Here is a 25824-nt window from a genome sequence, read left to right on the forward strand (position 1 = left end):
ACTTGTGTCTTGTTAACACTTTCCCAGAGATGGAAGCAGCAAAGCCACCAAGCCCAAGGAACTGCCAGAATCTGGGATGAACTGAAGGTTTGCATCTACTTTGAAACCATGGAAGGCTTTAGCAGCAAATTCCAAACAGGGGAGTGAGAGGGAAAACAGGATTGGGCTAACTACAGTGAGGACCCAAGCTCAGGAGCTCCCAAGGTGAGGGGCCTTTACAGGGTAGTTACCCCACAGCACTGGAAGGTTATGAAATATTCTCCTGAAATTACATTATAAATGAGTGAAGTACATGGAACACCACCACAGTTTTCCAAATGTGAGCCAACAGTGAGGATTAAAGAGCTAGGAATAGCAGATCAGTCTGAGTGTGAGTGCTCAGAAGCCCACCAGAAGAAATAACATTCTGGTATCAATATTCAAGGCTACACTCTAATTTCAGAACTAATTTGCTATGTTCACTTCAATCAGAATAAACCAGTGACTTCCATGAAAATGGAAAAACACAGCTTAGCGCTATTACCAAGGGAAAATCCACTGAATTTCAACTTAAAAATCATCAGCAGAAGAATGTGGCTGCAGAAACATGGAACCAAGGGCCCAAACCCCCAAACTTCCACTTACTTTCCTGGATCTGGCATTTGTGTGCAGAGCAGGCGCAGCGACTGGAAACTCTTGCGGATGGAGTGGATGTTTGCCATCCCCATGAACACCACTTCACAGTTGGGGTAATATTCTGCAGGGAAAGAACAAGACAGAGGGAAGAAAATAATAATTACAATTCTAAAAGAGGATTTTTTTTTTTTTTTTCATGAAAACAAACCCCCGTTGCTGTGGACAGATGAAATAATCTGTTTACAAAGATTCTGTAAGTCCTTGGAGCTCGCTGGGTATTCCAGAACATGACAGCCCAGCAAAACAGGAAGCATTTAGCAAAGTCCTGCTGTATTTATTTCAAATGTTTCATTTCAGGTTACAAAAAGCAGAGTGCAAACCTCTGGGAATTCCTGCGCTCCAGGTTCCAGAATGTTTGTAAAAAGACTGAGAAACATCAAAAGATATGAAACATAAATAATATTTAATTGGTAATTTATGGATTTAAGTTAGATTTCAGATTCCTTTTCCTAAGCACTCAAAAAGGCTGAAAAGCTACTTCATCCACTGCTTTCTTCTGAGGGGAATTGTATGAGGAACCATCACACGTGTGAGAAATACTGGGAGCTCAGGAAAACAAGATACATGGATTACTTTGGATGTGCTCAAGCAACACTGAAGGCCTGAACAGACTGGGCCAGTGCTCAGGGGGCACCTCAAGAGAGCCAGAAAATACCAGTTCAGTAGTTTTCCCAAGATTTAGTCTTCCCTCTGCTGTGATGCTTCAGTCTGCACAAGAATGATCACACAGTAACTAAAATGACCATTTCTACAGGAGAAAAACAATCAGGATTCAGAATCTGGGATACTGAGTGCTTGCACAAGAAAATTCAGGAGTCTGTGATGTTTTGTATCACTTGATTTCCCAACTCTTTATCAGCCCAACAAATGCTGGGCCAAACACAATGAGGGACTGCAACTCCAGGAGCAGCCTCAGACACTATCAGACAACTTCAGAGGTTTTTTTGTATTTTTACTGAATTATATCTAAAGTACAGCATAGATGAGCTATTTTTATACAGAGAATAAAGCAGACCTGGCAATACCTGCAGAAAATCTAGCAGCAAAAACAAAACAGGTTTTATTGAAGGTGACAGGGTGTTTGAAAACCTTCTCCACAGAACTAAAAAAACAATATACAGGAAGAAAATCAAACTTCCTGTATACTGTGCTTTTCTGTTTTGAAATTTTACTCTCTGATGAAGAATTATTTAGTGGTTTTGAGAAGTTAAATGGAAACCTATCTTTTTTTTAAACTGGTGGCCACAAATCAAAATGCAGCTATTGCAGCAAAGACCAAAATAAAAGGTCAAAAGAGCTTTCGTTATCTTATCTCCAGTTTTTCTGTCTGGGACTTTTTTCCAACCTCTCCACCCATGGAATTTTAACAGGCTGCATTAATACCCAAGAGTGACCATAAATAATATCTTGTTTATAAAACCACCAATTCACAAGTGCCAAAGAACACAGAATGTGGTGTTGCAACTGTATTACACATGCAAGGTGAGGCAGGATTGCAGTTGCTATGATACAAATACTGAAAAATGCTTCAGCTTTAGGGAAATTGCTGAGAAGTTGCATTTTGCACAAGTGTTCTAGAATATTCTTCTCCTCTGCAGCCAGTGGGTTTTACAAGTTCAGGGGTTTTAGACATGAGCACACTGGACACCTTTGTCTCTCTCTAGTTTATACATCTGACTCAGCAAGGGAAAGCTCTTCAGCAGATTCCACAGGGTTCAGCATTCACTGAGCACTGTTGCCAGCTGGGTTAATGGCCTGAGAACAGACTAATTAACAGCTCAACCTGCCCTCTGAAGGGCTGGGTGGGGGCTGCCATGATCCAGAACATTCAGACAGATGAGTGCTGAAGGGTGTTGGGGTAATCACACTGGAGCAAATCCCTTTGACTGACTGCCTGGAAAGCTGAGGAGGAATGCTGCTCACCTGGGCACTCACAGCCACCCCCCTTGGCTCTGTTGGCCACCGCTGCTGCGTAAGATCGCGCGTCCAGGATCAAAAGCTTCTGAGGCTGGATTGCCAAACTCTCTGCTCCCGAGGCATTGGAGATGGAGGAGTCTGGGGAGGAGGAAACGGGTGATGAGCTCAGAGGATCCTTCTGACATTGGTTACAGCACGATTCCCACAATGCACATGCACTGGAGAATGGGAACTAAATACAACAGGTACCCTCTGTTACAGCACCGGGGATTAAACTTTTACATAAAGCTCTGCCCTTGACAGAAAAGCAACAGTGTCAGCCTTACCAAATTCCACATCAGAGAGGTCCCCTCCGTTGGACAAATCTCTGGAACAATTCCCATTCATTAACTTGTTACTGTTGGATCTGGAGTCTGAGGCACAGGCTTTGGCTACGGACTGGACCAGGTGCTCATCGTCGGCGTTCCTCCAGCCCCACCAGCTCACCTCGGGCTGGCCGCAGCGGGAGATCACTGCCCCATTGCTCTGGTGCCTGAAAACAGGGAATACACAGTCAACAGTCAGGATGAAGAGCACAGAGGGCACAACAAATTCAGTGGAGTGCTCCAGTAGCTTCATTTCCACTGGGGACCATCATTCAGCAGTTATCCCCAACCTGGGATTCAGCTTCCCTACAGAATGATGGCTGTGACCACAATCACTGACAGGTGAAAGTCGGAGCAAGGTCAGGAAGAGAAAACAAAGCATCTTCTTGCTCATTTTGGCCTGCTGGCCAGTGAAAGCTGGGGAGTGTTGTGGAACAGCAGGTGAGGCATGAGAGAGGAATTCAACATGGATGAAGGATAACTGAGAACACCCTAACCTGGACACGGCTCTCATCTCCTGGGAGGTGACATTCAAAAAAAAAATTTGTTTCACATGTCTGAAGAGTTAGTAGTTATTTCCTTAAATCTGACCTGGCTTCTTGTACTACGTAAAAAGAACAGATCTGGAATAATTAAAACTTACTGAACCATTGCAAACATGCTCTGAAAAAGATATGAAGACTCTCCCCTATAATCTGTTACAAAAAGTGGACTGAAATGTATTATCACAGTAATTCCATTCACTGCCTCTTGTGCTGGCACATCCCCCTGCTGCCACCAGCTCTGGGACTCACCAGTCACTGAAGTGCTTGCAGCTGGAAGGAACAAACTTCTCCCTGACCTTGCCCAGCAGCACCCTGAATTCAGGGAGCTCAGCCCTGGGGAAAGGAGGCCCAGCTGTGGGTGCAGAGAGCTGCAGGTGGAGGGGCCAGAGCAGCACACACAACTTCTGGGGCACCTCAAAATGTTTGATCCCTGCCTCATGTCCCAGCTGGAATATCTAAGCCCTCACCCACATGGCTCCTCTCTGTTTAAGCCAAAGGATTCACAGAACAGTTTGGGTTGTGAAGAGTCCTAATGCTCTCCCAGTGCCACCCCCTGCCATGGGCAGGGACACCTTCCACTGTCCCAGGCTGCTCCAAGCCCTGTCCAGCCTGGCCTTGGGCACTGCCAGGGATCCAGGGGCAGCCACAGCTGCTCTGAGCACCCTGTTGCCTGCCCACCCTGCCAGGCAACAATTCCTGCCCAATCTCCCATCCATCCCTGCCCTCTGGCAGTGAGAAGCCATTCCCTGTGTCCTGTCCCTCCATCCCTTGTCCCCAGTCCCTCTCCAGCTCTCCTGGAGCCCCTTCAGGCCCTCAAGGGGCTCTGAGCTCTCCCTGGAGCCTTCTCCTCTCCAGGCAAGCACCCCCAGCTCTCCCAGCCTGGCTCCAGAGCAGAGGGGCTCCAGCCCTTGCAGCATCTCTATGGCCTCCTCTGGACTGGCTTCAGCAGCCCCAGGTCCTTCCTGTGCTGGACCCACAGCTAAAGGCAGCTCTGCAGGTGGGGTCTCACCTGAGCAGGGCAGGAGGGCAGAGTTCCCCCTTCCCCTACTGCCCACACTGTTGGATCAGCCCAGGGCAGGGGTGCATTTCTGGAAATGACAGCTTTTCAAGGAGAGGTGCCTCTGGACAATGCTTTCGTCACCCAGGAGTCCCCCCAGAACCCTGGATTTCCAAAGTGTGTTCCTGCCAATTACAATTCCTGTATGTTATGAGGCAGGAAAAGATTTTAGAGCCTTCCTGCAAACAAACTGCCCAGCTCAACTTCAGGGCAACCAGGAGTTGTTCACTCCCCTCTAACCAGGGAACTCAGAGTGCTGAGGGTCAGCTTAACCTTTAAGCAAATTTTAACAGCCCTGAACAGGAAGCCAGCCCACCCAAAGCAACCAGTGTTGACTTTTTGGCTCTGAGCACTCTGATGGATGTTTCTGGAGGTGTGACAGGCGGGTTTGTGCTGTGCTGTCAGAGCTGTCACCCCCGGGTGCCGCGCGGCACCTCCTCCGCAGTGTCCCCACGGGCACCGCGTGGGCGCCGCCGCCTCCTGCTCCTCATCCAACAGCAACACAGGGACAGGCTCCGTGGTGCACAGCCTCCAAGTGATCAAACAGGCTGGGATACGGCTTTGAAGTACTTTTCATAGGTCTTTTATAATTGTTTCATATAAAATCCCTTCCGTGAGAGGAAGCACTGACACGCTGCGTTAAGTGAGGCAAAGGAAAAGCAATGCGAAGCCACAGCTCTTACACCAGGTGCCAGCCCACTGCAGGCACAGGGAAATGGATTTCTGCTGGAATTAATGGCCTTCCACAAACAGCTCTACCCATAGCAAATTAGTTCAGGAAAAAATACGTGCCAATCACCAAAAGGCCACCTAGTTCCCTGCTACGCTTGCACAAATAAAAGAAAATAAAACATCATTATATGTGTAAGAAATCTATTTTGAACAGAGCAGCTCATTTATTTTTCCATATGTTCTCACAGATTTCATTACTACCTGCTGCAGAATAATTTTTATAGGTTCATAAAGAGTTATATTTTCATCTCCAGGTCCTTGCCTCGCATTATACAAATAATGAAGAATCATTAGGCTGGGAGATGAGCTCGCTGGTGGCTATGCAGCCCCACCAGTGCCCTGCACAAAGCTGCCATGCTCAGAGGTACCAGAAAATCAGCACACAATTCTAGTTAGGGGCATGCTGGAGGGCTGAAGAATTCCACTCATTCCTGCTGGACTGGCTGCAGGGATGAAGAACAGCCAGTGTGATGCTGAGATCCCCAGGGATAGAGCTGGGATAAAAGGGCATCACTCAGAGCTCAGGAACAAAACAAAACAATTCAAAAAACTTGAAGCAAAACCTCCATGGAAAACTCCCTAGAGACAAAAAACCTGCAGGCCCCTGCACAGACCAAGAGTAAATCAGCATTAGGTAACTCTAAAGCCCTTTACAAGCTGTTGTACAGCCGCAGAACACATGTACACCTCTGCACAGCCTTCATCCTCCCCATGTCCAAACCACGTTGGAGTACAACAATAAATCCCCCAAGTCCTGTAACCACAGAGCAGTGAGGAGCAAGGAAGGGTGAACTGCTCCCTGTGCTGCATTTCTGAACCATCAGCACCATAATGGAAGTTCCTTTGTTGCAGTTCAGGGATGTAATTCACAGCAGAAACAGAATTTCCACGTACCAGAGGATCCCTGGGCCTGTGTGCAGGCTCACCCTCAGCAGTGCAAGGCTAAAGGACACTTCCACACAGAGAGCCTTCAGGGAGGCTCTCATGATGCTGTTTCTACAAGACAGGGGGAAGCCCTTGCTACTGTCTTCTCAAAAATTCCTAAGAGCATTCTCCATAACACTGATTCTTTGGGGCCAGATTTATCTACGTAAATTTTTGTTCCCAGAGAGGTTGAGGCTGAGGCTGCCCCTGGATCCCTGGAAGTGTCCAAGGCCAGGCTGGACAGGGCTTGGAGCAACCTGGAATAGTGGAAGGTGTCCCTGCCTATAGCAGAGGCTGGAATCAGATGAGCTTTAAGCTCCCTTCCAACCCAGTCTGTTTCTGTGACTCTACAAAATGTGTGAATAGGCTTAAAGTTTGGAAATAGAAAGAAAAACTGCAGGGTCTGGTGTGAGATTTCTTTAGAAATCTGATCACAGAATGGAAGCAACGCTCCTGATGGTCCAATCCCCATGGAGCATTCCTGGAGCTTGTCTCCAAATCAGCCTGCTGGGCTTTTCAGCCTGGACTGCTTCACAGGGACAATGAATTTCCTGTTGCCAATGTCTGTCTCTGGTCCCTGTCCCAGTGATCTGTATCTGAGACAAATGATTGGACTTATTAAAAAAAATCCAGATTACTTCTTTTTCCCATGAAGTAAAGCAAAAAGAAGTTTAGTAATGTGATCAATACTGAAACTAAAATTGTTAAGTCCCAAAATAATTTCAGTGGATAAAAAATGTTGAGTAAGCTCTTGCCCCTTAGTGAAAAAAAGAATTCCAGTCATAAGATCATGGAATGACTTGGGTGGGAAAGGACCCTAAAACTCATCCTGTTCTACTCCCTGCCATGGGCAGGGACACCTTCCCCTAGCCCAGCATGCTCCAAGCCCAGTCAAACCCAGAAATCCTCCTCCTCTCACTGCTGTGAGCTCTATTAGAGCCCAGAGTGATGAACTGGATGTCTTGAAAAATCTATTACTAAATGTCAAGATAAGGAAAAAAATATAAATCAAAAAAGAGAAACACTTTTCTCTCACTGATTTAAGCTCAGCAATGAATCCCTGTGTGTAGTTTACCACCCAGAGCCTCAGCAGAACTGATGAAAATTGAACATGGGGACAGAACAATTTCAGTCTCTGTGGTCTTTTGACTTTTCAATTGCTCTTCCATAAACCCCTGGCATGCAAGGTGTTTCCAGGAATGAGAACAAAGTGCTTTCCTTCTGTGCAGTGATGACAGCAGCAGGGGAAATGCTGCCCTGAGGAAGTGGGTTTGCAGGTGATTTGGGTATCCCCTAATTACATGACAACTGCAGAAAAGGCCCAAAAGCTAAACCCAAACCCACATATAAATCATATTATTCTCCTTTAGACATATATATAATATATATACACACACATTTAGTACTGTAATAATAAAATACCCAGGTTTTTAAAAGTCAGCATATGCTGGAAAGCATTTTCCCCTTCCCAGAGCTGAGCAAAGGAGAGAACAACCCCCTCACCATTCCAAAAGAGACCACACTAAATCCCTTTGTTGTTTGGGAGGAAAAGGAAAAAAGACAGCAGGATTTAAAGGTAATGGTTTGCTGCCATGAGCCAATTTGTTCTGCCTTCACTGAACAAGAACCCTTAAGCTCAGTAAATAGAGTTTTGTGGTCTACAGCTCTCCTGCCCTTGGCTCCTCTGACACAAGCTTCAAGGACCTGCCAGCTTTCCTGCTCCCCATGTTCAGCAGGAATGGGTGTCCAGGCTTAGGGAATATCAGTATTCATTATCTTTTTAATCCCTTTGTCATCTGATGTTTTAAAGAGATTTTAAAGATTTATGGGAGGATAACCACCCCAGGGAAGGGGCCATGGTATTAAGTGACAGGTTTATTGGACCATGGAATGGTTTGGGTGGGAAGAGACCTTAAAGCTCATTCCACTCCATCCCCTGCCATGGACAGGGACACCTTTCACAAGATCACGATGCTCCAAGGCAACTAGATCAGCTTGTCCAACCTGACCTTGGACACTTCCAGGGATGGGGCAGCCACCAAATATCCACAAAATTAAAAATATTTGGAAAAACAGATGCTGCAATGTATTTCTTACTAAAGAAGCTGCCAAAGCCCAGTCTCTCAGATATGCAGTTTTATTATGAAGAATTGCTGGACTCAGTCTAAGGAAGGGTCTGTGTAATTAAAACTATCTAAAATATGGAGATAGAGCTAAACTGTACATTAATTTTTAATCTCAGTTTTAGATCTCCCTCAAGTAATTTTGGTATTTGTCCTTGTTTATACTGCAGTCTGAGAATCAGCCAGATGAGTCAGGGAAAAGCCAAAGGAGTACCCAGCCAGGGAGGCCATTTATCAGTTCTCCTCTGATGTCTTCATTTCCCATTTTTTCATTTTCATATTAAGAAAAGTTAAAAATCAATCTTAACTGGGGTGACTGCCCCAGGAATGATTTGCAGGAGATGCAAATGCTGAGCGCTCCTCCAGTGTGTGCTTGGAATTCTGAATGCAACCCATTATTCCCACTCAGAGCACACGCGGAGAGTCTGCCTCACCCAGAGCAGCCTGAGCACCTCCCAGAACTCCCAGTTACGAGTTACTCCAGCTTTTCCTTGCCAGGACTTCCCATTTCCAGCCTTCCAGGGAAGGTTGCTGCAGCTGCTCCTCACCTGTACACCACGGCAGGGATGCGCTTCCAGGAGCGGAAGCTGGCCACGCTCTCCAGCTCCTTGTCCGTGATCCAGGCGGGCACGATGATCTCCTGGGGGTAACTGCCACACAGCCTGGGGGAAAGGGAGCAAAGTCAGGGCTATGGAGCAGCTCCAGGCTTCCCAGAGTGCACAAGGCAGCACTGGAGGAACCTGACAGACTTTTTGACAATTCCTGCTTCCCTGGATGTTAATAAACTCCCTTTCTCCAGCATTAAATATGGAGGGATGCCTTTTTCTCCTTTCCTCTGACTTGCAGAGGCCAAAGCAGAGATTGCTCCTGCAGGGACACCAACCCCCAGCTGGGAGTCATTATCCTGCACAGGCAGAGCACTCAATTGCTCCATCACAAAGTGTTCCAGCTGGGTTTGCTCTGAGCTGGAGCAGGGATCAGCCAGAACACCCTGTCCCCCCAGCTGGGAATCACAGAGCACCCTCCTCTGCTCCAGAGCCTGAAGAGGGCTTTTGTCTGCTCTCTGAGTATCTCAGAAAGCGTTTTCTCTTACTTATTCATGTACAAATTTAACTCTTCCAAACATCTCTGCTTTTTTTTTTTTTTTTTAAATACATGTCTTTGTACTTAGATAATAAGAAACAATAAAAAAAAGTCTTAAAAAGTCAAACTCCCCTCTTTGCTCACTTAAAACCTCCCTTAGAATGCTTATTCTCTAATTAGCCACATCAAAACCTGGTATTTCCAAGCCTAAAAAACCGTAGCAGCTAATAAAACATTAAATAATTTAAAGCACATTTTTTCTATAAACCAACAAAAAATCTTAATTCTGATTGTCCCTTCTTGGGAACTGTAGAAGTTGAAAGAAGTTCCAGTAACTGAGTGTTTTGAGATGCAGTTTGGCTGCAGAGCAGCAGCCCCAGCACTCACTTGTACTTCTCATTGATGTTGGAAATCCTCCAGGCATTGTTCATATCAAACCCCATCCGCTCCACTTCGTTCTTAAACCTGGAAGTTACATGTTCTCCTGGGGACCAAGAACACAGGGGAAAATGAATGGGAAGTGAGGAATTAGGATTCCTACTTTGCAGAACAGAGAAAAGCAGCACATCCTTCAGTCCAAAGCCACCAGGTGCATTTCACAGCCTCATTCTGACATTTGCACTGACATCTCTCCCTGGCCAGCTCTCCAAAAATGCCAGAGTCCAACAAGGAGTTTTACCCTGAAATTACCAACTTCTGGAAATTCGTATTAAAAAGCAATGCTGCAGACCAGAACCAAGGACATCAGCAAAGGAACTGAGATCCATCAGCAATCCAAGTGGGATGTCTGGAAGTTCAGAACAATTTTCTATCAATGAGAAGAATGTGAGGCTCTGGTGAAAAAGGTCAAGACCTGGAATGTGCCCTGGAACGTGGGCAATCCTTTGAATATGCATTTCCAGCCCCAGGTTTCCTGTATGGCTGGAGGCAAGTGCTGTCATTTGTCCTGCATCTCAGTTTTCCATCATAAATTGGACATTATTCTTCTGTGAGTCATGTGGAGATAGAGAGGTAGAATGCATAAATGATTGTTTGACACAAATATCAGTCACAAGAGCCTCACAATCTCCTGGATTAATACATTAAAGGAAGTGGAATGAGCCCCATTTATTTCCTAGACACTTTTGTTTTAAAGTCTCAAAATACAATTGAAAAATATACAATGGCAATAAAGAATAAGAAGACACAAAGTCTAGAAAATGAGACAAAATTTCCAGGTTTCCAGGGCTAAGAAAAGTGCTAAATTTAATGAGCATGTGAGCAGCACTAGATAAGTGAATCTGAAAGTTCATCCATTGCTTGTCTCTTTAAATTACTGCAGCATTAAATCGTGAGGCAGAGCAGCACCCAAGGGGGGAAAAATCTGCTGAAAAATTAATGCTTTAAGTATTACATCTCTCCATTAAATATTTTAGAAAACCCTTAAAGCCTTTCAATCCCCCAGATATCTACAGATACATGTTTAAATCCAAGATGTAAACGCACATGTCTGAAATTATTTTTAATGCCATTTTACAGGACAATTAGAAATAAATATAAAGAGGTAAATTAAGAATACAGACAGTAGCCTAATTACAGGACTTAATAAACTACAGTGTTATAAAAGATCCGTTGTCAAGAGCAGAGGTGGAATTGGACAACACATTCCAGGCAGGCAACAATCTCTGCCAGATTTGTCCTTAGCAGTGACTTTCTAAATTTAAAAATCCCACAAATTCTTTTACTGGAGCACCACAAGAATGGGCTTCCCTATCAGCTGCTCCTTAAAACTTGTGCTACATCCTTAAGGATTTTTCTGGATAGCAAATGAACTATCCCAAATCAGTGCTGCTCAGCCTGGTGGGTTTTAAGAGAAACACATAAAGCTACATGAAAATCATAGATTCTGTTTGATTTTTCTCTCTCAGTTTTTAGCTACTGTGCAGCCACAGGTTTGCCTCTTGGAAACAAAACCCCAACCTTAATATTTTGTCCATTTCTCCTGAGTTGCTGGTATTTTAAGAGGCACTTTGAGCCAACACTGGTAATGTTTAGAAGTATCCCAACCCACTCTCAAAATCCCAGGGAAAGCAAGCTGGGTATTTTGTGGGCTTGTGCTTCCTATTAAAGCTGACCCTGTGAGCCACAGCCTGGATCTCCACTATAGACACTGCTAACATATTTTTCCCAGAAAATGTGTTCTGTTGACACTTGGATGGATTTTGAAGCACTTTAGTACTTTTGTCTGTATATACCAAATAATGGGCTCCTTGGAAGTAGAAGAGAAATGACAATGTCTTGGGATTGACTTCTTCAACGACATTCACACTGATTTATTTCAGCTATAATTCAGCTCTTTGAAGGAGAATATCTACCCCCAGCCACAGGCAGTTACAGGGAGATAAAGTTACATTAAAGAAAATTATTTGATAGACAAAGCTGCAAGAAAAAAAATTTGATTGATAAGAATTAATAAATTGGTAAATGTTGCCTCTTGTCCCTGGAAGAGTCCAAGGCCAGGCTGGACTTGGAACAACCTGGTCTAGTGGAAGATGTCCCCGCCCATGGCAAAGGGTGGAATAGGATGTGCTTTAAGGTCCCTTCCAACCCAAACCATTCCATGATTATCCTAATCCAGCATCAGGCTGAAGTCTCTCTGTTTCAGCAAGGAAGAGGAGACTCAGCAAGATTTCCATACATCTGCCAGCTCCCATTTCCCAAATTTAGTAAAGATGGAAAAGCCCTGGGTGTGAAACTCTGCTCTGAGGAGATTTTTGGCATTTTCCAGAAGTTGCTAATGAAGTGTGTGAACAGGAACAGGGCCAGGGAACTCCTCCTGCCACTGTGTGATCCCTGCTCCTCCCCAGACACCACAGACACGAGAGCCTGTGCCAGGCTCCAGAGCAGCTTCAGCAGCAAGGACAGAATCCCAGGAACATCTCTCAGCCTGGTAACTGGGACACTTCCCTAAGGCAGTGAATTGTGACTGACAGGAGATCACAGAGTGCCTGAAATCTGATTTCTTATACTCAACCAAGTGCTACAACCACCAGCATGCCAAGCTTGAGCTTTTATTTACTTATGGGCTTTAACAGCCCTGCAGCAAGAATGGTATTCCACTGAAAAAGATCACTGCCTGTGGCTGTGAATGAACCCAGGAATAGCTCAGGGGCTCCCTTCTCTTCCCCAACATCCATCTTGGAGATCAGTGTTCCAGACAAAAATGTGACAATCAACCCAGAATGGCTTAGACTGAAATCTGCTGCAGTGGTGAACAAAATGCTGCTGGTTCCACACCTGACTGACTGACTCAAACCCACCCCAGTAATTCCCTGGGCATATCCAGGTGCTGCTCTGGTGATCCCAAGGCTGTCCCCACGTACCTGGCCGACACAAGTCCCCGTGCTGCTCCTTCTCACTGGCGTAAACCTCCATGCACCAGGCGTGGTAGGCGAAGGAGAACAGGTCCTCTATCTTGGACGGGGGGCGGATGGCATTGTTCAGCCTCTTCAGCCAGTCCTGACACTGCTCGAAGGTGGAAAACTGACACCTGGCCCAGAGACAAACATCCCATGGTGACTTTCAGTAGGAGAAGCCACTCTAGAAGGTGACAGGCTGAGCATGAAAAGCTCTGCGAGAGTACAAAGTGAGGATAAACACCTTATTGACAACTTAGTTCTGCTTCCATGTGCACTCTAACGGGAAATAAAATGAAACCTGTGGAATGAGTAAAGAAACACTTAAGGAGTCAGGACTGACTGAGCAGCAACATTCTGTGACTGGGAATAACCAGGGTGTGCCCTGCCAGCAATAAGGGGGACATTTCTCCAAGTGTTACATATAAAACCAAGAAAAGATCATGCAGGTCAAAGACAGGAATGTGTTATAGCCCCTTCTGACTGCTGGATCGGGGGAAACTTAGAAAACTATCCCACACATTGTAATCTACATAATAGAATGATACTATTATATCTGTAGTATATATAATAGTATATATTATTATATACTATATATATAATATCTACTATATACTATATATATATAATATATATAACTATACTAATATATATACCACATTATACTAATATAGTATGCCCCTGGATCCCTGGCAGTGCCCAAGGCCAGGCTGGACAGGGCTTGGAACAATGTGGGCTGGCGGAAGGTGTCCCTGCCCATGGCAGGACATGGTGCCCACGGTGGAATGAGATGGGTTTTAAGGTCCTTTTGAAACCTTTCTCTTTCTTTGTTGGCTTTGTTGGGAAGCACTGACTGAGCTTTGCCCAATGTTACTAACAACAAGCAGAAAGAATATTCCCTGCACAGGAGAAACCAATCTTCAAAGCAGTGCATTAAAATTACTTTAGCTTTTCTTTTCAAAGAGGATTCCTGGACTCTTTAGAGTAAAAGAGTGGAAATAAACCAGTGATTTATTTTGCTCTGATGTTTTTCTTTAAGATTTTATAGTTATTAAATATTGCCCAAGTACTTCCATTCGGCTCAGTCCTGGTTAATGATGGCATCTGCATTCCCTCGGGGCAGATTTATCTCCCCTACCTGCAAATAGCTCCGAGCCACAACGTGGAAGGGAAAAGCCATGTCCAACATCTCCCTAGAGCTGTGAGGAACTGCAGCCTGAGGTGTTTATTTATTTCCCATCACTGACTGTAAAGCAAGCCCAGACTACTCACTGAGACAGGATAATTCTCTATTAAACATCCACACTCAGACAAGATACATCTCACCCTAAATTCCTCCTAAATTCTTTTGAAGTTAGTGGTGTAAATAACAAGTATTATCTCCACTTGAATTCTATTCTCAAAATACAAAGCTTGCTCATGAAAAAGAACAAGAATATATTCTAACCCTGCTGTCTCAGTCCCAAACTTCACCATCTCAGAACCATCACCAAGTCCTCAGTCTTGGAGATGCAATTTTGAGAGAAAATTGATATGGATGGCAAAAATACAAATAATTTGTATTCATTCTACAATTGAAGGGAAAAAACAAATTAATGTGGGAAGAAGGGTGACTTTCTTAAATGTCAAGAGCTACAAGTGAAGAGGAAGTTAAACACTGAATTCAAATTAAACTAAATATTACCTCTAAAGTAAAATCAGTCCTGGTGAAAAAACAGCCTTTCAGGAAGCAGCTGACCTGTTAAACATTCTGAGTGCTCGGAGATGGCTGGGGCTCCTTTCATTACACAAAAGGTACAGCCAGCAAACATTTAATCAAAAAGAAATGTTCCTTTCTTCTTAATTAAAGTTCATAGATCAAAATTAATTTCTTCAACGGAAAAGTTTTAAAAAAAACCCCAGTGAGGAGCAGCTCAGGGTGGACAGCTCAGAGAGCCCTGGAGCGTGGGGAAGGACAGCCAGGAGTTACTGCTGCCTGCACACCTGGATTTACCACCTGCCTTCACTTTCTCTTCCCTTATGCCCTCATTTTCTTTCCCAGGAGGTTACCATGCCTCAAGGATAGTGACTGTACTCTCAAAGGTGTTGAGAATGCAGGGTGGGTGAAGCCTCCAAACCCCAAATCTTGATAAAACTCATTTGCAATGTGTGTATCAGTTGCTCTATCTACTTCTGTACCTATTGATATGGAAATATTGATATAACTATAGTGTATTGAAGCGATGTATTCTAACTGATTGCAAAGCAGGGACAACACACTGAGACTGAAATTAATTTCAGAACAAAACCAAGATCAGCCATGTGGGCTCACAGCAAGGTTTGCTGCTGTCCTGAATCACAACAATGAGACACACAGCCCTCCTTGTATAAAAATCAGACAAAATAAAAAGCTTCTGAGGGAAATCAAGAAACCCCATTTCCTTGAACCATTCCCAGCTGCCCATGGCACGTGGAAAGTAAATTTCCCCCCCACTTTAACACTGAGCCTCTCCTACCTGATAACCTTGCAGTCCTTGCAAGTTAAATGAAGCTGGAATATATCCCGGCACTCCACACTCTCAATGAGCTGCAATGGAACCTGCAATTAAACACACCAGATTATTTCATTTCTGCAGCACTAACAACAGTTTCTTTGCATATCTCACACGGATTTATTGCAGGCTACATGAAGTCTGAAGAGAGGAAAGCAAATGAATCCACAAGGAATTACTTCAGCAGCTCTGAGGTTTGGTACCAGGTGTTCGCATTCCAGCTCCAGTCCTGTGGGGTCCAAAAGCCTGAAGGGATCCCATGGGAGCACCTGAGAAGGCTGCAGGAAAGGCAGCAGAAGCTCCAGCTCCTCTCTCATGGAAGCAGTTTTCTCTCTTATAGGTCTAAATTTAGGAATCTTAATGTATTTTTAGCTGATGGTGTTCAAAAAGAACAGCTAAGCAAGATCCCCTTAACAGATTGCTGCAGTCTGGATGTTTTTCTATGGCAATATCCAATATTTCCTCCTCAGGGAAAAACCCTTTGGCCTGTTTAGAGCAACACATGTAATGGAAGCAGCCGAATTTAGAGTGATAATGCTGAATCTTTCCCAGTTAAAGTGCAGTTATAGACACTTCTGTTTCCTGGTGTGTGTAACCAGCAGCAGGTTGGTCAGGCAACACACGAGAGCACATGCAAGTACCTTTAAAGGTGAGAAAACCCACAAGATGAAAATACTAATTTTCAGTATTACTTTTGGAACTTTACCTGAGATGGGCAAATGTACATTATTGCCTTCAATGAACAGAAGTCATAAATAACTGTCTGAATTTAGATAATACCTGTAATTAACATGAAGCACAAAGCTGTTTGAATTGTTTAGTAGATTATATGGCCATTGCACAAGGCAATAAACCTCCGCTATCCTTTAGTAACATTTCAAGACTCTGATTTTTGCCATCACAGGACTAAGATCCAGCAGTTTAAGGTCTGGCTTGGGGCCTACAAGATGTGGCTGGAAGAGCCAGGCTTCTCCACATGCTTGGCCAAGCCCTTGAAGGTCACCTCCAACCAAAGCTTCAGGATAAGGAATCAAGACAGCTTCTTCTCAGGCACCACAAAGCTCAAAAAGTACCTCATTGAGGTGGAATTAAAAAAAATAAATTAACTAAAACCAGCAGGCAAGAAAAAGAGGTATCTCAAAAATACAAACCAAGGGAAAACTTCCTCTGAGCAGGGAGATGCCTGGAGCGAGCTCAGGGCAGATGCTGAGCCCAGGAGAGGGATGAGAGCTCTGCTGGCTCTGGGAAGGCAGGCACAGCTCAGGACAGCACCCCAGACAGAGCCCAGAGCGTTCTCAAATCACTGCCCAGAGCTCACAGCCCCCAGGTACAACAGGCAGGGATTTTTTGATGCTCAGCCTTTCCCTTGCCCACGTCAGACCAGAGCCAGAGGCAGCTCTGCAGCCACCCACTCTCCCCTGCTGTGCCCAGCAAGGCTGGGACAGGGCAGGTACTCTGCTCCTGTTGTAACTGGACATGAAATGACAGAAAACCCATGGACAGGACTTGGCAAGAGGGTGTCTGACTCCACAGCCCAGTAGTTTGTGTTGTCAATTGTGGATTTTAAATAAAGTTGGAACTTGAATTTCTGTCTGTGTTTTCAGCACTGTCACTGGCTGAGATCTGTGACAGAATCAGTGACATGAAGGGGGCAGGAAATGAGGAATCCCTCCTGTGAGAGCCCCTCTGTGCCCTCCCTAAGCTCAGCCTGACTGTGGCTGACTCCAGGACAGCAGCAGGACTGAAGTGCAGCACAGACCACAGCAAGTGCTCTGTTCCACAGCTGATCCCTGCATTTCACCTGCTCATTCCTTCCAAGCCTCCTCCTGCTTGACCCCAGTCTGCCAGGCATGTAAATTGTCAGAGTTTTGTCTGATCAATGGACAGGAATGGAGCTCAGACTGGAGAATTTTCCAGTCTGCCTGCATGACTGGACAGCCCCACACAGACCTACTAATAACTCCCAGGAGGAATTTCTCCATGGAAAGGGTCTTGGCAGGGGCTGCCCAGGGAGGTCTGGAGTCCCCATCCCTGGAGGTAGCCCAAGGAAGGACTGGATGTGGCACTCAGTGCTCTGGGCTGGGGACAAGGTGGGGATTGGGCACAGGATGGACTCGACAGCTTGGGAGGGCTTTTCCAACTTAAATGGTTCTAAAATAACTTATTTAAATCTACCACTGAGTTAAATGGCACCAAAATGGAAAGTAAGGCATCTTTCCCAGCTGAATCCAAATTCCAGACTTGCTTTTTAAGTCCAGTGCTGCTTTGTCTGCTATCTTTTTATTTCCCAAGCCCTGTTTTATTCTGTTTTTTCTCATGTTCATCTTCATTTAAGCAGTTCTCCACCTTCTCCCTCCTCCTGGCATTCTGCTTGTGGCTCCTCTTCTTTCTGTCTGCACTCTAATGACAAACTAATTCTTCTCCTCCTGCATTATTTTTAATTTCCTTCTTCCAAAGTCACTCCTTGTTCCCTGCCCTTTCCCTGTGCCCTCTGCTCCCCAGCCATCCATTCCTCTCCACCAGCCCACCTGTGATTCCCTCACAATCTGCAGCTTTTTCTTCAGGACAACCTTCTCATTAATCTTTTTAATTTTCCTTCCCAGTCATAAAAATCTCTCCTGTGGTCCTCTTGTGTTTTCAATCTCCTTCCTGGCCATTATTCTTCCCCCAGCATAGCTCTGTGGAATTATCTCCTGTCATTCCCTCCCTCCCTGATAACCTTCCCTTCCCACTGCACATCCTTCAGGCTGTGCCAGTCCGACACCCAGAGCCCGTTCCTGGAAGAGCCATCAATTCTATCTGCAGGCACTTCCCTCTAATAATGGCATGGAAACCAGGCAGGGAAAGCAATCATTTTTGCTTTTATAAGAATAAACATGCATTGTTATCTGAGGCAAATTACATCCCATTATAGGGAGTACAGGAGCGTCCTGCTCTTGCAGTATCTCCCCACTGTCTCTTATTTAAAATTATCTCATTTTAAATAACAGCAACATTCTATAACTCTAACTTTTTTTTGAGGGGTTTTAAAAATTATTTTGATGACTGGAGCTGTCTGTTATCTAAGAGCAGTACAAGATATATTTAGAGAATTACAGCTCTGTAGTTAGAAAAAGCACAAGTTACATTTTCAGTGCTGTAACAACCCCCCCACAGCCCAATCCATGCCCACAATTCCCAGTGGGATGCAGTGGGTCACAGCCAGGCTGCTGCAAGCACCAGTGACCCTGCTACAGACCCTCCCTGTGCCCATTTGGCCCAAACCTCTCCAGGACCTCTTGTGGCACCCAGGCCATGGGAGCAGGAACTGGGATTTCCTCCTCATTTTCCCAGCTCAGAGCTGGAATAATGTCAGGGTTATGGTGCTAGCTGGTGGCCTTAACAAGCACAAGGCCAAGGCTGGGCGTCCTGGAGCGTGGGATGAGGTGGCACAGGGAGGCACTGAGGGTGCAAGGACAGCTCCCAAGGGCTCCAGCCTGGAGGGAGCTGAATCCCCCCCTGGCTTCATGGAACCCACAAGGAGTGTCTGAAGCAAATTTTGCTTTTAATTACAGCTGATGACACCTTGGATTTGTCTTGAAGGCCACCTCTTGAGTCCCCTCTTGTCTCACAATTGTTGTGCTCTGAGTGTGAAGAATTTGGGCAGCAGGGCCCGAGGACAAGACAAGGATTATGCCACTCTCCAGCAGGGATGAACCACAGCAGCCATGGACATGAGGAATACCCCAATCCAACCATTTTTCCAAGCAAGGGGAAGCTCACACTAAAACTCAGCTCCTCAACAAATTCCCCCCCATCATGACACTCCTTAGGTACTGGGTCCAAAATCCACCATTGGAAAGAGATTACATGCAATCCATGCTTCCACAAACTCCACTAAATGTTAATTCTCCCATCAATGTAATTAGCTTACAGGGAGGAAAGTGATTAGACAGAAACACTCAGCAGCTGCAAAGTCTGACATTTTCTTAAGGAATCAATAGATTTGGGCCTGGGAACCAAACCTCCCTCATGCACCAAGAGATCCCTGTTGAGTCTGCACTTTTATCCCGTGGATAAATGTAAGTCAACACCCCTGAATGTCCTAATCCCCCAATTTATGCATGGTCTGTGGAACCTTTTGTTTTTGCATTTGAAACACCGTGTTCCTATTAGCAGTGAGATCTAGGAAATTATCCATGGGGAAGATCTCCACACACAGCCCCTTTCTGCACTGTTGCAGTGGGAACATTAACAAGTTTGAATGGATTTCTTTCCCAGCCCAGGTGATCTGGAGCTCTGTGCTGCTCATTGAGGTGTCACAAGACCATTTTCACAGCCAGGGAATTGTAACCAAACAAGAGGGAAAAGCCACAGCCCAGGAATGAAGAATCTCTTACAGGTATTTGCTGAACAGCTGTGGTGACATAAAAACAGCAGGAAAGAATCAAGATGAACTCAATCAAAAACTACTCAGTGAAGATTTGAGTTAGAAAATCACCATCTGAACAAGAATTTTGGTCAACAATAACCAAAAGGATTACTACTACCAAAATTAATTATTTAAATATGGTTCTTAATAACTGAAGAATGTTTTATCCTTAAAGACATCCCAAGCCCTCCCTGCCCTGGATTTCAGTGGAGTGCTTAGGAAGTTATTAGTGACAGTCATATATGGTTACAAAGAATTATTTATATTCTGCTCTACCTCATACTCTGATTATTCCTGGTTAATGATGCTGATGATAATGAGATATCACACAGAATGAGAGGACAGAACACTGCATGTGAAAGTCAGGGAAGAAAAATTAACATGGGAATATTCACAAGCTTCTGTGGACTCTTCCCTGAACACAATCAAGGAACGTGATTTGAAAAAACATCAATTCTTGCTATGCTCAAAAATATTGAATTGAAAATCCCTATAAAGCAATATCCCTAACTGTCCTAAGGACAGGAAGTGCAGTTCATGCTCTAATAAAGCAACTCCATTATTGCCTGGCATTCCTCAGGACACTCTTGATTTCCACACTGGAAGTGTCCCCAGCTGGTGAGACTGGTCTGTGTGAGCATCAAGCACTGCCCAGGACTGTCCAACACCCATTTAACTGTGTCTGGCACCAGAGGAGGTGGGCATGGAACCATTTCAAGGAATAGACATTTGGAATAAAACTCCCTCAAGAAATGCATTGAAGGTGAGGTCCCACTCCTGACCTGTTACATCAAAGACTGCACTCAAACCACTCAATATCTGGCACAGAACTTCAGCAGCTGGACCCACTCCCACCTTCTGAAGCTCCAAGCAAGGCACAAATCAGGTTTAGGTGCTCCAAAAGCCCCTTGGAAGACTATTTCTCCCCACTGAGCTTGGGGACAACAGGTGGCTGATACAGCCAGGTGTGAAGGTTGAGGGATGTGACATTTCCATATGACATCTGATTTTCAGAGCTGCTGAGTCACCCTTTGGTGCCCAAATACGTATTTATTGTCACTGAAAAATCAATTTGAACATCTGAAAAAGATTTTTCATTCTTAAAAGGGGGGGATCACTGTACTCTTATCCCAAATTCTGCTATTTCCATTGAGATCAGAACACTCACATTCACAACAGATTCCTTGAATTTGATGTGGAGCCTGTAGTTGGAAAGGGCAATGATGGCATCCTCTGCTCGGCCCACGTACTCTGTGCTCTCCCCATGGAGCTCAATGAACGGCACCTGCAGAAAGGCAGCAAAAATCTCATTCCAGACACCATTTCCCAAAAATCTGCCCCTCCTGCAGCACAAGAAATCAAACAAAGCCTGCCCAGAATTCAGCCCTGTTATTGCTGCTAAGGAGGAATATCAGGTAAGGTTGGCTCTGAGGTTAATTGCAGCCTTTTTCTTAAATGATCTCTTATTTTATGTTACTTTTCCTGAGTGGTAAGTGCCTGGTCAGGGAAAGCAATGAATTTTTATGAAAAATATCCTCACATTTTGGCAAGCAGGCTGACAACGCCTTTGATTTATGCTCTCACTCCTTACTTAATGGAGAGTGGCATTTCCATAATGTTATTAAATTCATCCTAAAGTAGGCAAAACATCCAGGATGAATAATGTTCCCTGCTATTTCCCCACCATTCACCCAGCAAGCTCAGGTAACCAGCCTAGGCTGGATCCCTAAATGCTACAAAGCTGAGCTTGGACAAACCAACTTTTTGCTCCCTATTTCTCACAGTAAATATGAAAATGCACGAGAAGCTGCTGCTTTATAAAGTCAGAAACCTGCAGTTCATTACACCACACATGCAAACTGCCACTGGTTAATTAAAATGTGACTTAAGCCCAGTTTAACTGAGCTGAGTGGAAAGTGAAAATGCCCACCTTGAAAGTGATCTGGTTTTACACCAAAGTAGCTTGAATCAAATAAAAATACTTTGTATTACAATGAAACTCTTCAGTTGATGCAAGAGTGTCTACATGGACAGTCAGGCTGGGAGTGCTCACCTGGACTGGATGGGTTTTAAAGTCCTTTTTAACCTAAACTATTCCATTATTGTGCAGTAAATCATTTGAACTAAACTGATTTCAAAACGAGCTTTGGAAAACAAAGAAAAGTAAGAGTATCTTTTTGTGCAACAGAAGACTTCTGGCTTTGTAACAACCAGGGGCCAAGGCAGTGTTTAATCAGCTTACTGGTGCTTTTTCAAAACAGAGCTCTAAACTATGGAATAAAACCCTACCCTTGGAATCAGTAAACAGGGAGCAGTGCTATTTTTCAGACACTTGAAGGAATTTCTTGTAATAAAATGCCGAAGTTCTCTGTCCCACCACCAGAGAAAATGATTTTCTGTGCTAACTGTGAATTAAAATTCTAGAGGAGAGGCCAAAGAATCCACAACCAACTGGAGGCAACGGGATTTGAACAGGAGCAGTGTGGTGATTACCTGAAGGTTCTCATCCTCTCGGATCAGCTGCTTCCTGGGAAAAATCTGATTGGCCTGGATGCATTCAAGGCTGTGCTGAGTCTCTTCATCCTGAGGAACAAAGTGTGACAGTCACCGGCAGCACTGGCACCTACTGCCACCTTCCCCAACCACCCACAGCCAAGGAAAAGCTCCCACAGGAGGAAGAGTTCAGAGAATTCCAGGAGCAGCAACTCACTACATTTAGTTTCTAAACTCTCCAACATGGGCCCTCAGAAAACAAATTTGGTATTACAACCAGTTTCCTTCCTACAGCCTGATTAATAAAGTCATTAAAAGCTGCGAGATTTATAGCAGCATTAGGAAAAAAGCATTAGCACTATGCCTAAAACTCAACAATCCCACATGTAAACATTAATTCCCTAATGTCTTTCCCATTTTAAACTCTTCTGCTCTGTCACAGATCATACAAAGCCCTTTTGCTTACCATGACAGGCCCTGGGCAGGAGGAGGAATCCTCGTCTTTACTTGTAATACTTTGAGCTCTTCACTTACTAAAATCTAGAAAATCAGGAAAGCATAATGATGAAATAAGATTCATTTTCTTTTAGCAAATAAATACAAATTAACTTTTAAAGACTGTGAATGTAGCTGTTAGAAAACTGAGAGCAAACAGTAATTATGAAAAGATGAAATCTAGGGAAGCTCCCCCTCCTGAGAGCCAAAATTGTTTCAAAATGTGTCTGGTTCCTTCTGTTCATCCTGAAAAATTACCTTTGGATGTGCTGCTGGGAGAACACCTGTCTGAAGGCAGCAATTAGACCAGTGTTTATATAATTTAAATTAAAACATGTTCATTTTTCTGGATACCCTGGAATTTTCTCCCAAGCTGCCTGCAGATGGTGAATCAGAAATCCGTGGGACACAAATCCAAAGGGATCATTGGGGCTGATCTGGTGTGGAACACAGGGTTTGGGTCCTCCTGGAACAAGCTTGTTTCAACTATGGCACAGGAACTGGAGTTCTTATTGGGATAAAAATCCTTATTTTACACTTCTGGCTGATTTTGGATATCCATGGATGCACCAAAAGATCCATTTTCCTGCACTGACATTTCCAAGAGTTCCAGATCACTACACTGGGGACTTGCTCTCTCCACTACCCAACAACCCCCAAGCTTTGATCACTTGCAAATTTTCTGGGAATATTAACACAGTCCTGAGGTTTACACAAATCACCCAGTTAAGAACTTAATGACTGAAGTAATACAGGAGTTACAATTTGGGTTTGAGATTGATTTTACACTCAGCTTTTTTAATCCAGGTAAGTTCTTCCCTGTTCTACTCAACCAAGATTCACTCAGGTATTTCTGGGGTTTGCAGACTGCAGCACACAAAACTTACAAATGAAAATAGAACACATGAGTGCAGTCAGTTCTCAGCTCACATCCAAAGCTCATATCTCTTTTAACTTATAAATGTATTTCAAATTATCAGTACTGAGGCTGACAGAGAAAACCACTTCACACCATCAGCTCCCAGCACTGCAGGGAGCCCTGGACACATCCTATGCTTGGTATGGAATACTGACAGAGGGCAAAGGAGCAGCAGCTGCTCATCAAGTATCCTCACATAGGTGTGTCTGCCAATGTATTTACATAAGAGGGGGAAATGATGAGCAGAATCGAGCTCCAACTGCCATGGATTCACCAAAAATTAATGCAAAAAGTAGATTTAAAATCCTGGGAGAGCTGGAGAGGGCCTCAGGATGAGGGCCTCAAGCAACAGGACAAGGGGGAATGGTTTCCCACTGCCAGAGGGCAGGGATGGGTGGGACACTGGGAAGGAATTGTTCCCTGGCAGGGTGGGCAGGCCCTGGCACAGGGTGCCCAGAGCAGCTGTGGCTGCCCCTGGATCCCTGGCAGGTTGGATGGGGCTTGGAGCAGCATGGGACAGTGGAAAATGTCCCTGCCCATGGCACGGGGGACATGGGATGAATTTTAAGGTCCCTTTCCACCCAAACCATTCCAGGATAGTATGATATAAAAAATACCTTGTTATTTCAAGGAACTCCTTCAGCTTCATACACAATTATCAAAGAAACACCAACTGAATTTAAAAAATTTGCTTTATTATAAATTTGAAGCATGCTTAGTATCTCTGAGGAAAAGCTTTAATTTAGTAGGCACTTTGCTGGAAAAAATTCTTTCACACTTCAGTTTGATTAGATATATGTAATTTATAAGTTTATTATATAACCACCTACATATTAATAAAACCAGTATTAGCATAGAAAATTGAGTCTTTTTAAATATCTTACAGCTGTGCTCCTAAAATCCAGCATAAACCTCCAGCAGAGACTACCCAAAATACCAAGTTTCTGTATAACTCCTGCAATCAGTGCAGAACAGTTTCTACCGTGACAGTGTGGTTTTTTCCATGTGAGAATCTTCCTTTTTAAGGTGAATTTCGGGAAAGCTGTGTGGAAAAAAAAAATCTGCCTGTTTCAGTTTGGATCACGACTATCAGATGCAAAGGGTGATGCTGCCAAGATAAATGGTACAAGAAGTTATAGGACTGGTTCTAAAGCAAACACTTTGCTCTGGCTGCTGCTGGGCATCAGTGAAACGCTTCAGCAACTTCCCTGCCACCAAAGGAATGCTGAAAATTGCTGACAAAAATAGCAAAAAGGCTGAATTGTTACAGTGAGGCTCTCTGAGCTGCTGGACAGTGAATACTTGGAGAGAAATCATTCCTTTCCCACCACATGCACGAGCTGAGCTCAAGGCCACTGGGCTGAGCAAAAGGAAAAGGGAACAGCTCTGGGAGCAGGGATGCACCACACACTGCTCAGGACAGCCCAAACCACATGTGAATCCACACTTCTTTCTATCCCAAAGCTTTCTAACCCATTCCTAGTTCACCAAACTCTTCCCATGGGAACAGAAGGAGGTTCCCAGTGACTGCTGCCACCTCATAAGGGCAATTCTTGGTTTAGAAGCCTTGGAAGTAAGAATATTCCTCATACCATCAACTCCACCAAGCACCCCTGAACCCTCCCCACCATCGCTCCCCACCGTGCTGCTCCGAGGGACAGCTGGGGACAAAGCCACTCCAGCAGCAAACCCAATCTCAGGCTGATCCACACCACTTTTAGGACTGCAGAATGGAAGGAGAATTCTCATTTTCTTCATCTGCAGTTCTGCCCTAACAGTAAAAACCATTTTCCAGAAATGAAATGGAAAGGTACAAACACAGCTCAGTTAAAAACCTGGCCAGGAAAGCAGCCTTAAATTCAGGCTCCTCCTTATCAATAGGATCACATAAAAATAGCAGCCAGCTTATACACAGAGCAGTGAAATAAAACTTGGTTTTACTGGTACAAATATTGAGTTTGGTCAGGACTGAGGCCAAAAAAAGGTGATGTTATCAATTTACTGTCTGCCCTTTTACCTGCAACTCCATGTGTGTTAAATTATGTCAAAAAATAGAATGGTCTTGTTAATTCTCCATCCTTACGTTCTGCTTGAAAGGATAAATGATGAGCAAAGGTTGTAACCTCAGACTCTGCTCAGCTTCTATGGGAACATCTTAA

General features: G+C 44.4%; 1 protein-coding gene across 10 annotated transcripts in view; it reads right to left on the reverse strand.

The window, feature by feature from the left end:
• MTMR3 (myotubularin related protein 3) overlaps positions 1 to 25824 on the reverse strand; it is a 72050-nt gene that overhangs the window by 15675 nt on the left and 30551 nt on the right. For all 10 annotated transcript variants that reach the window (XM_041488940.1, XM_041488942.1, XM_041488945.1 and 7 more), the window contains 10 exons: positions 22718 to 22791; positions 22252 to 22341; positions 20927 to 21043; positions 15312 to 15394; positions 12784 to 12950; positions 9809 to 9905; positions 8887 to 9000; positions 2919 to 3124; positions 2599 to 2730; positions 625 to 736 (listed from right to left, as the gene is read on the reverse strand). In XM_041488940.1, the coding sequence (XP_041344874.1) occupies positions 625 to 736; positions 2599 to 2730; positions 2919 to 3124; positions 8887 to 9000; positions 9809 to 9905; positions 12784 to 12950; positions 15312 to 15394; positions 20927 to 21043; positions 22252 to 22341; positions 22718 to 22720 (1121 nt within the window). In that variant the 5' untranslated portion in view covers positions 22721 to 22791. The remainder of the gene's footprint in view (positions 1 to 624; positions 737 to 2598; positions 2731 to 2918; positions 3125 to 8886; positions 9001 to 9808; positions 9906 to 12783; positions 12951 to 15311; positions 15395 to 20926; positions 21044 to 22251; positions 22342 to 22717; positions 22792 to 25824) is intronic.

Source organism: Pyrgilauda ruficollis, unplaced genomic scaffold (assembly GCF_017590135.1).
Source record: "Pyrgilauda ruficollis isolate IOZ18807 unplaced genomic scaffold, ASM1759013v1 scaffold9, whole genome shotgun sequence".
NCBI lineage: Eukaryota > Metazoa > Chordata > Aves > Passeriformes > Passeridae > Pyrgilauda > Pyrgilauda ruficollis.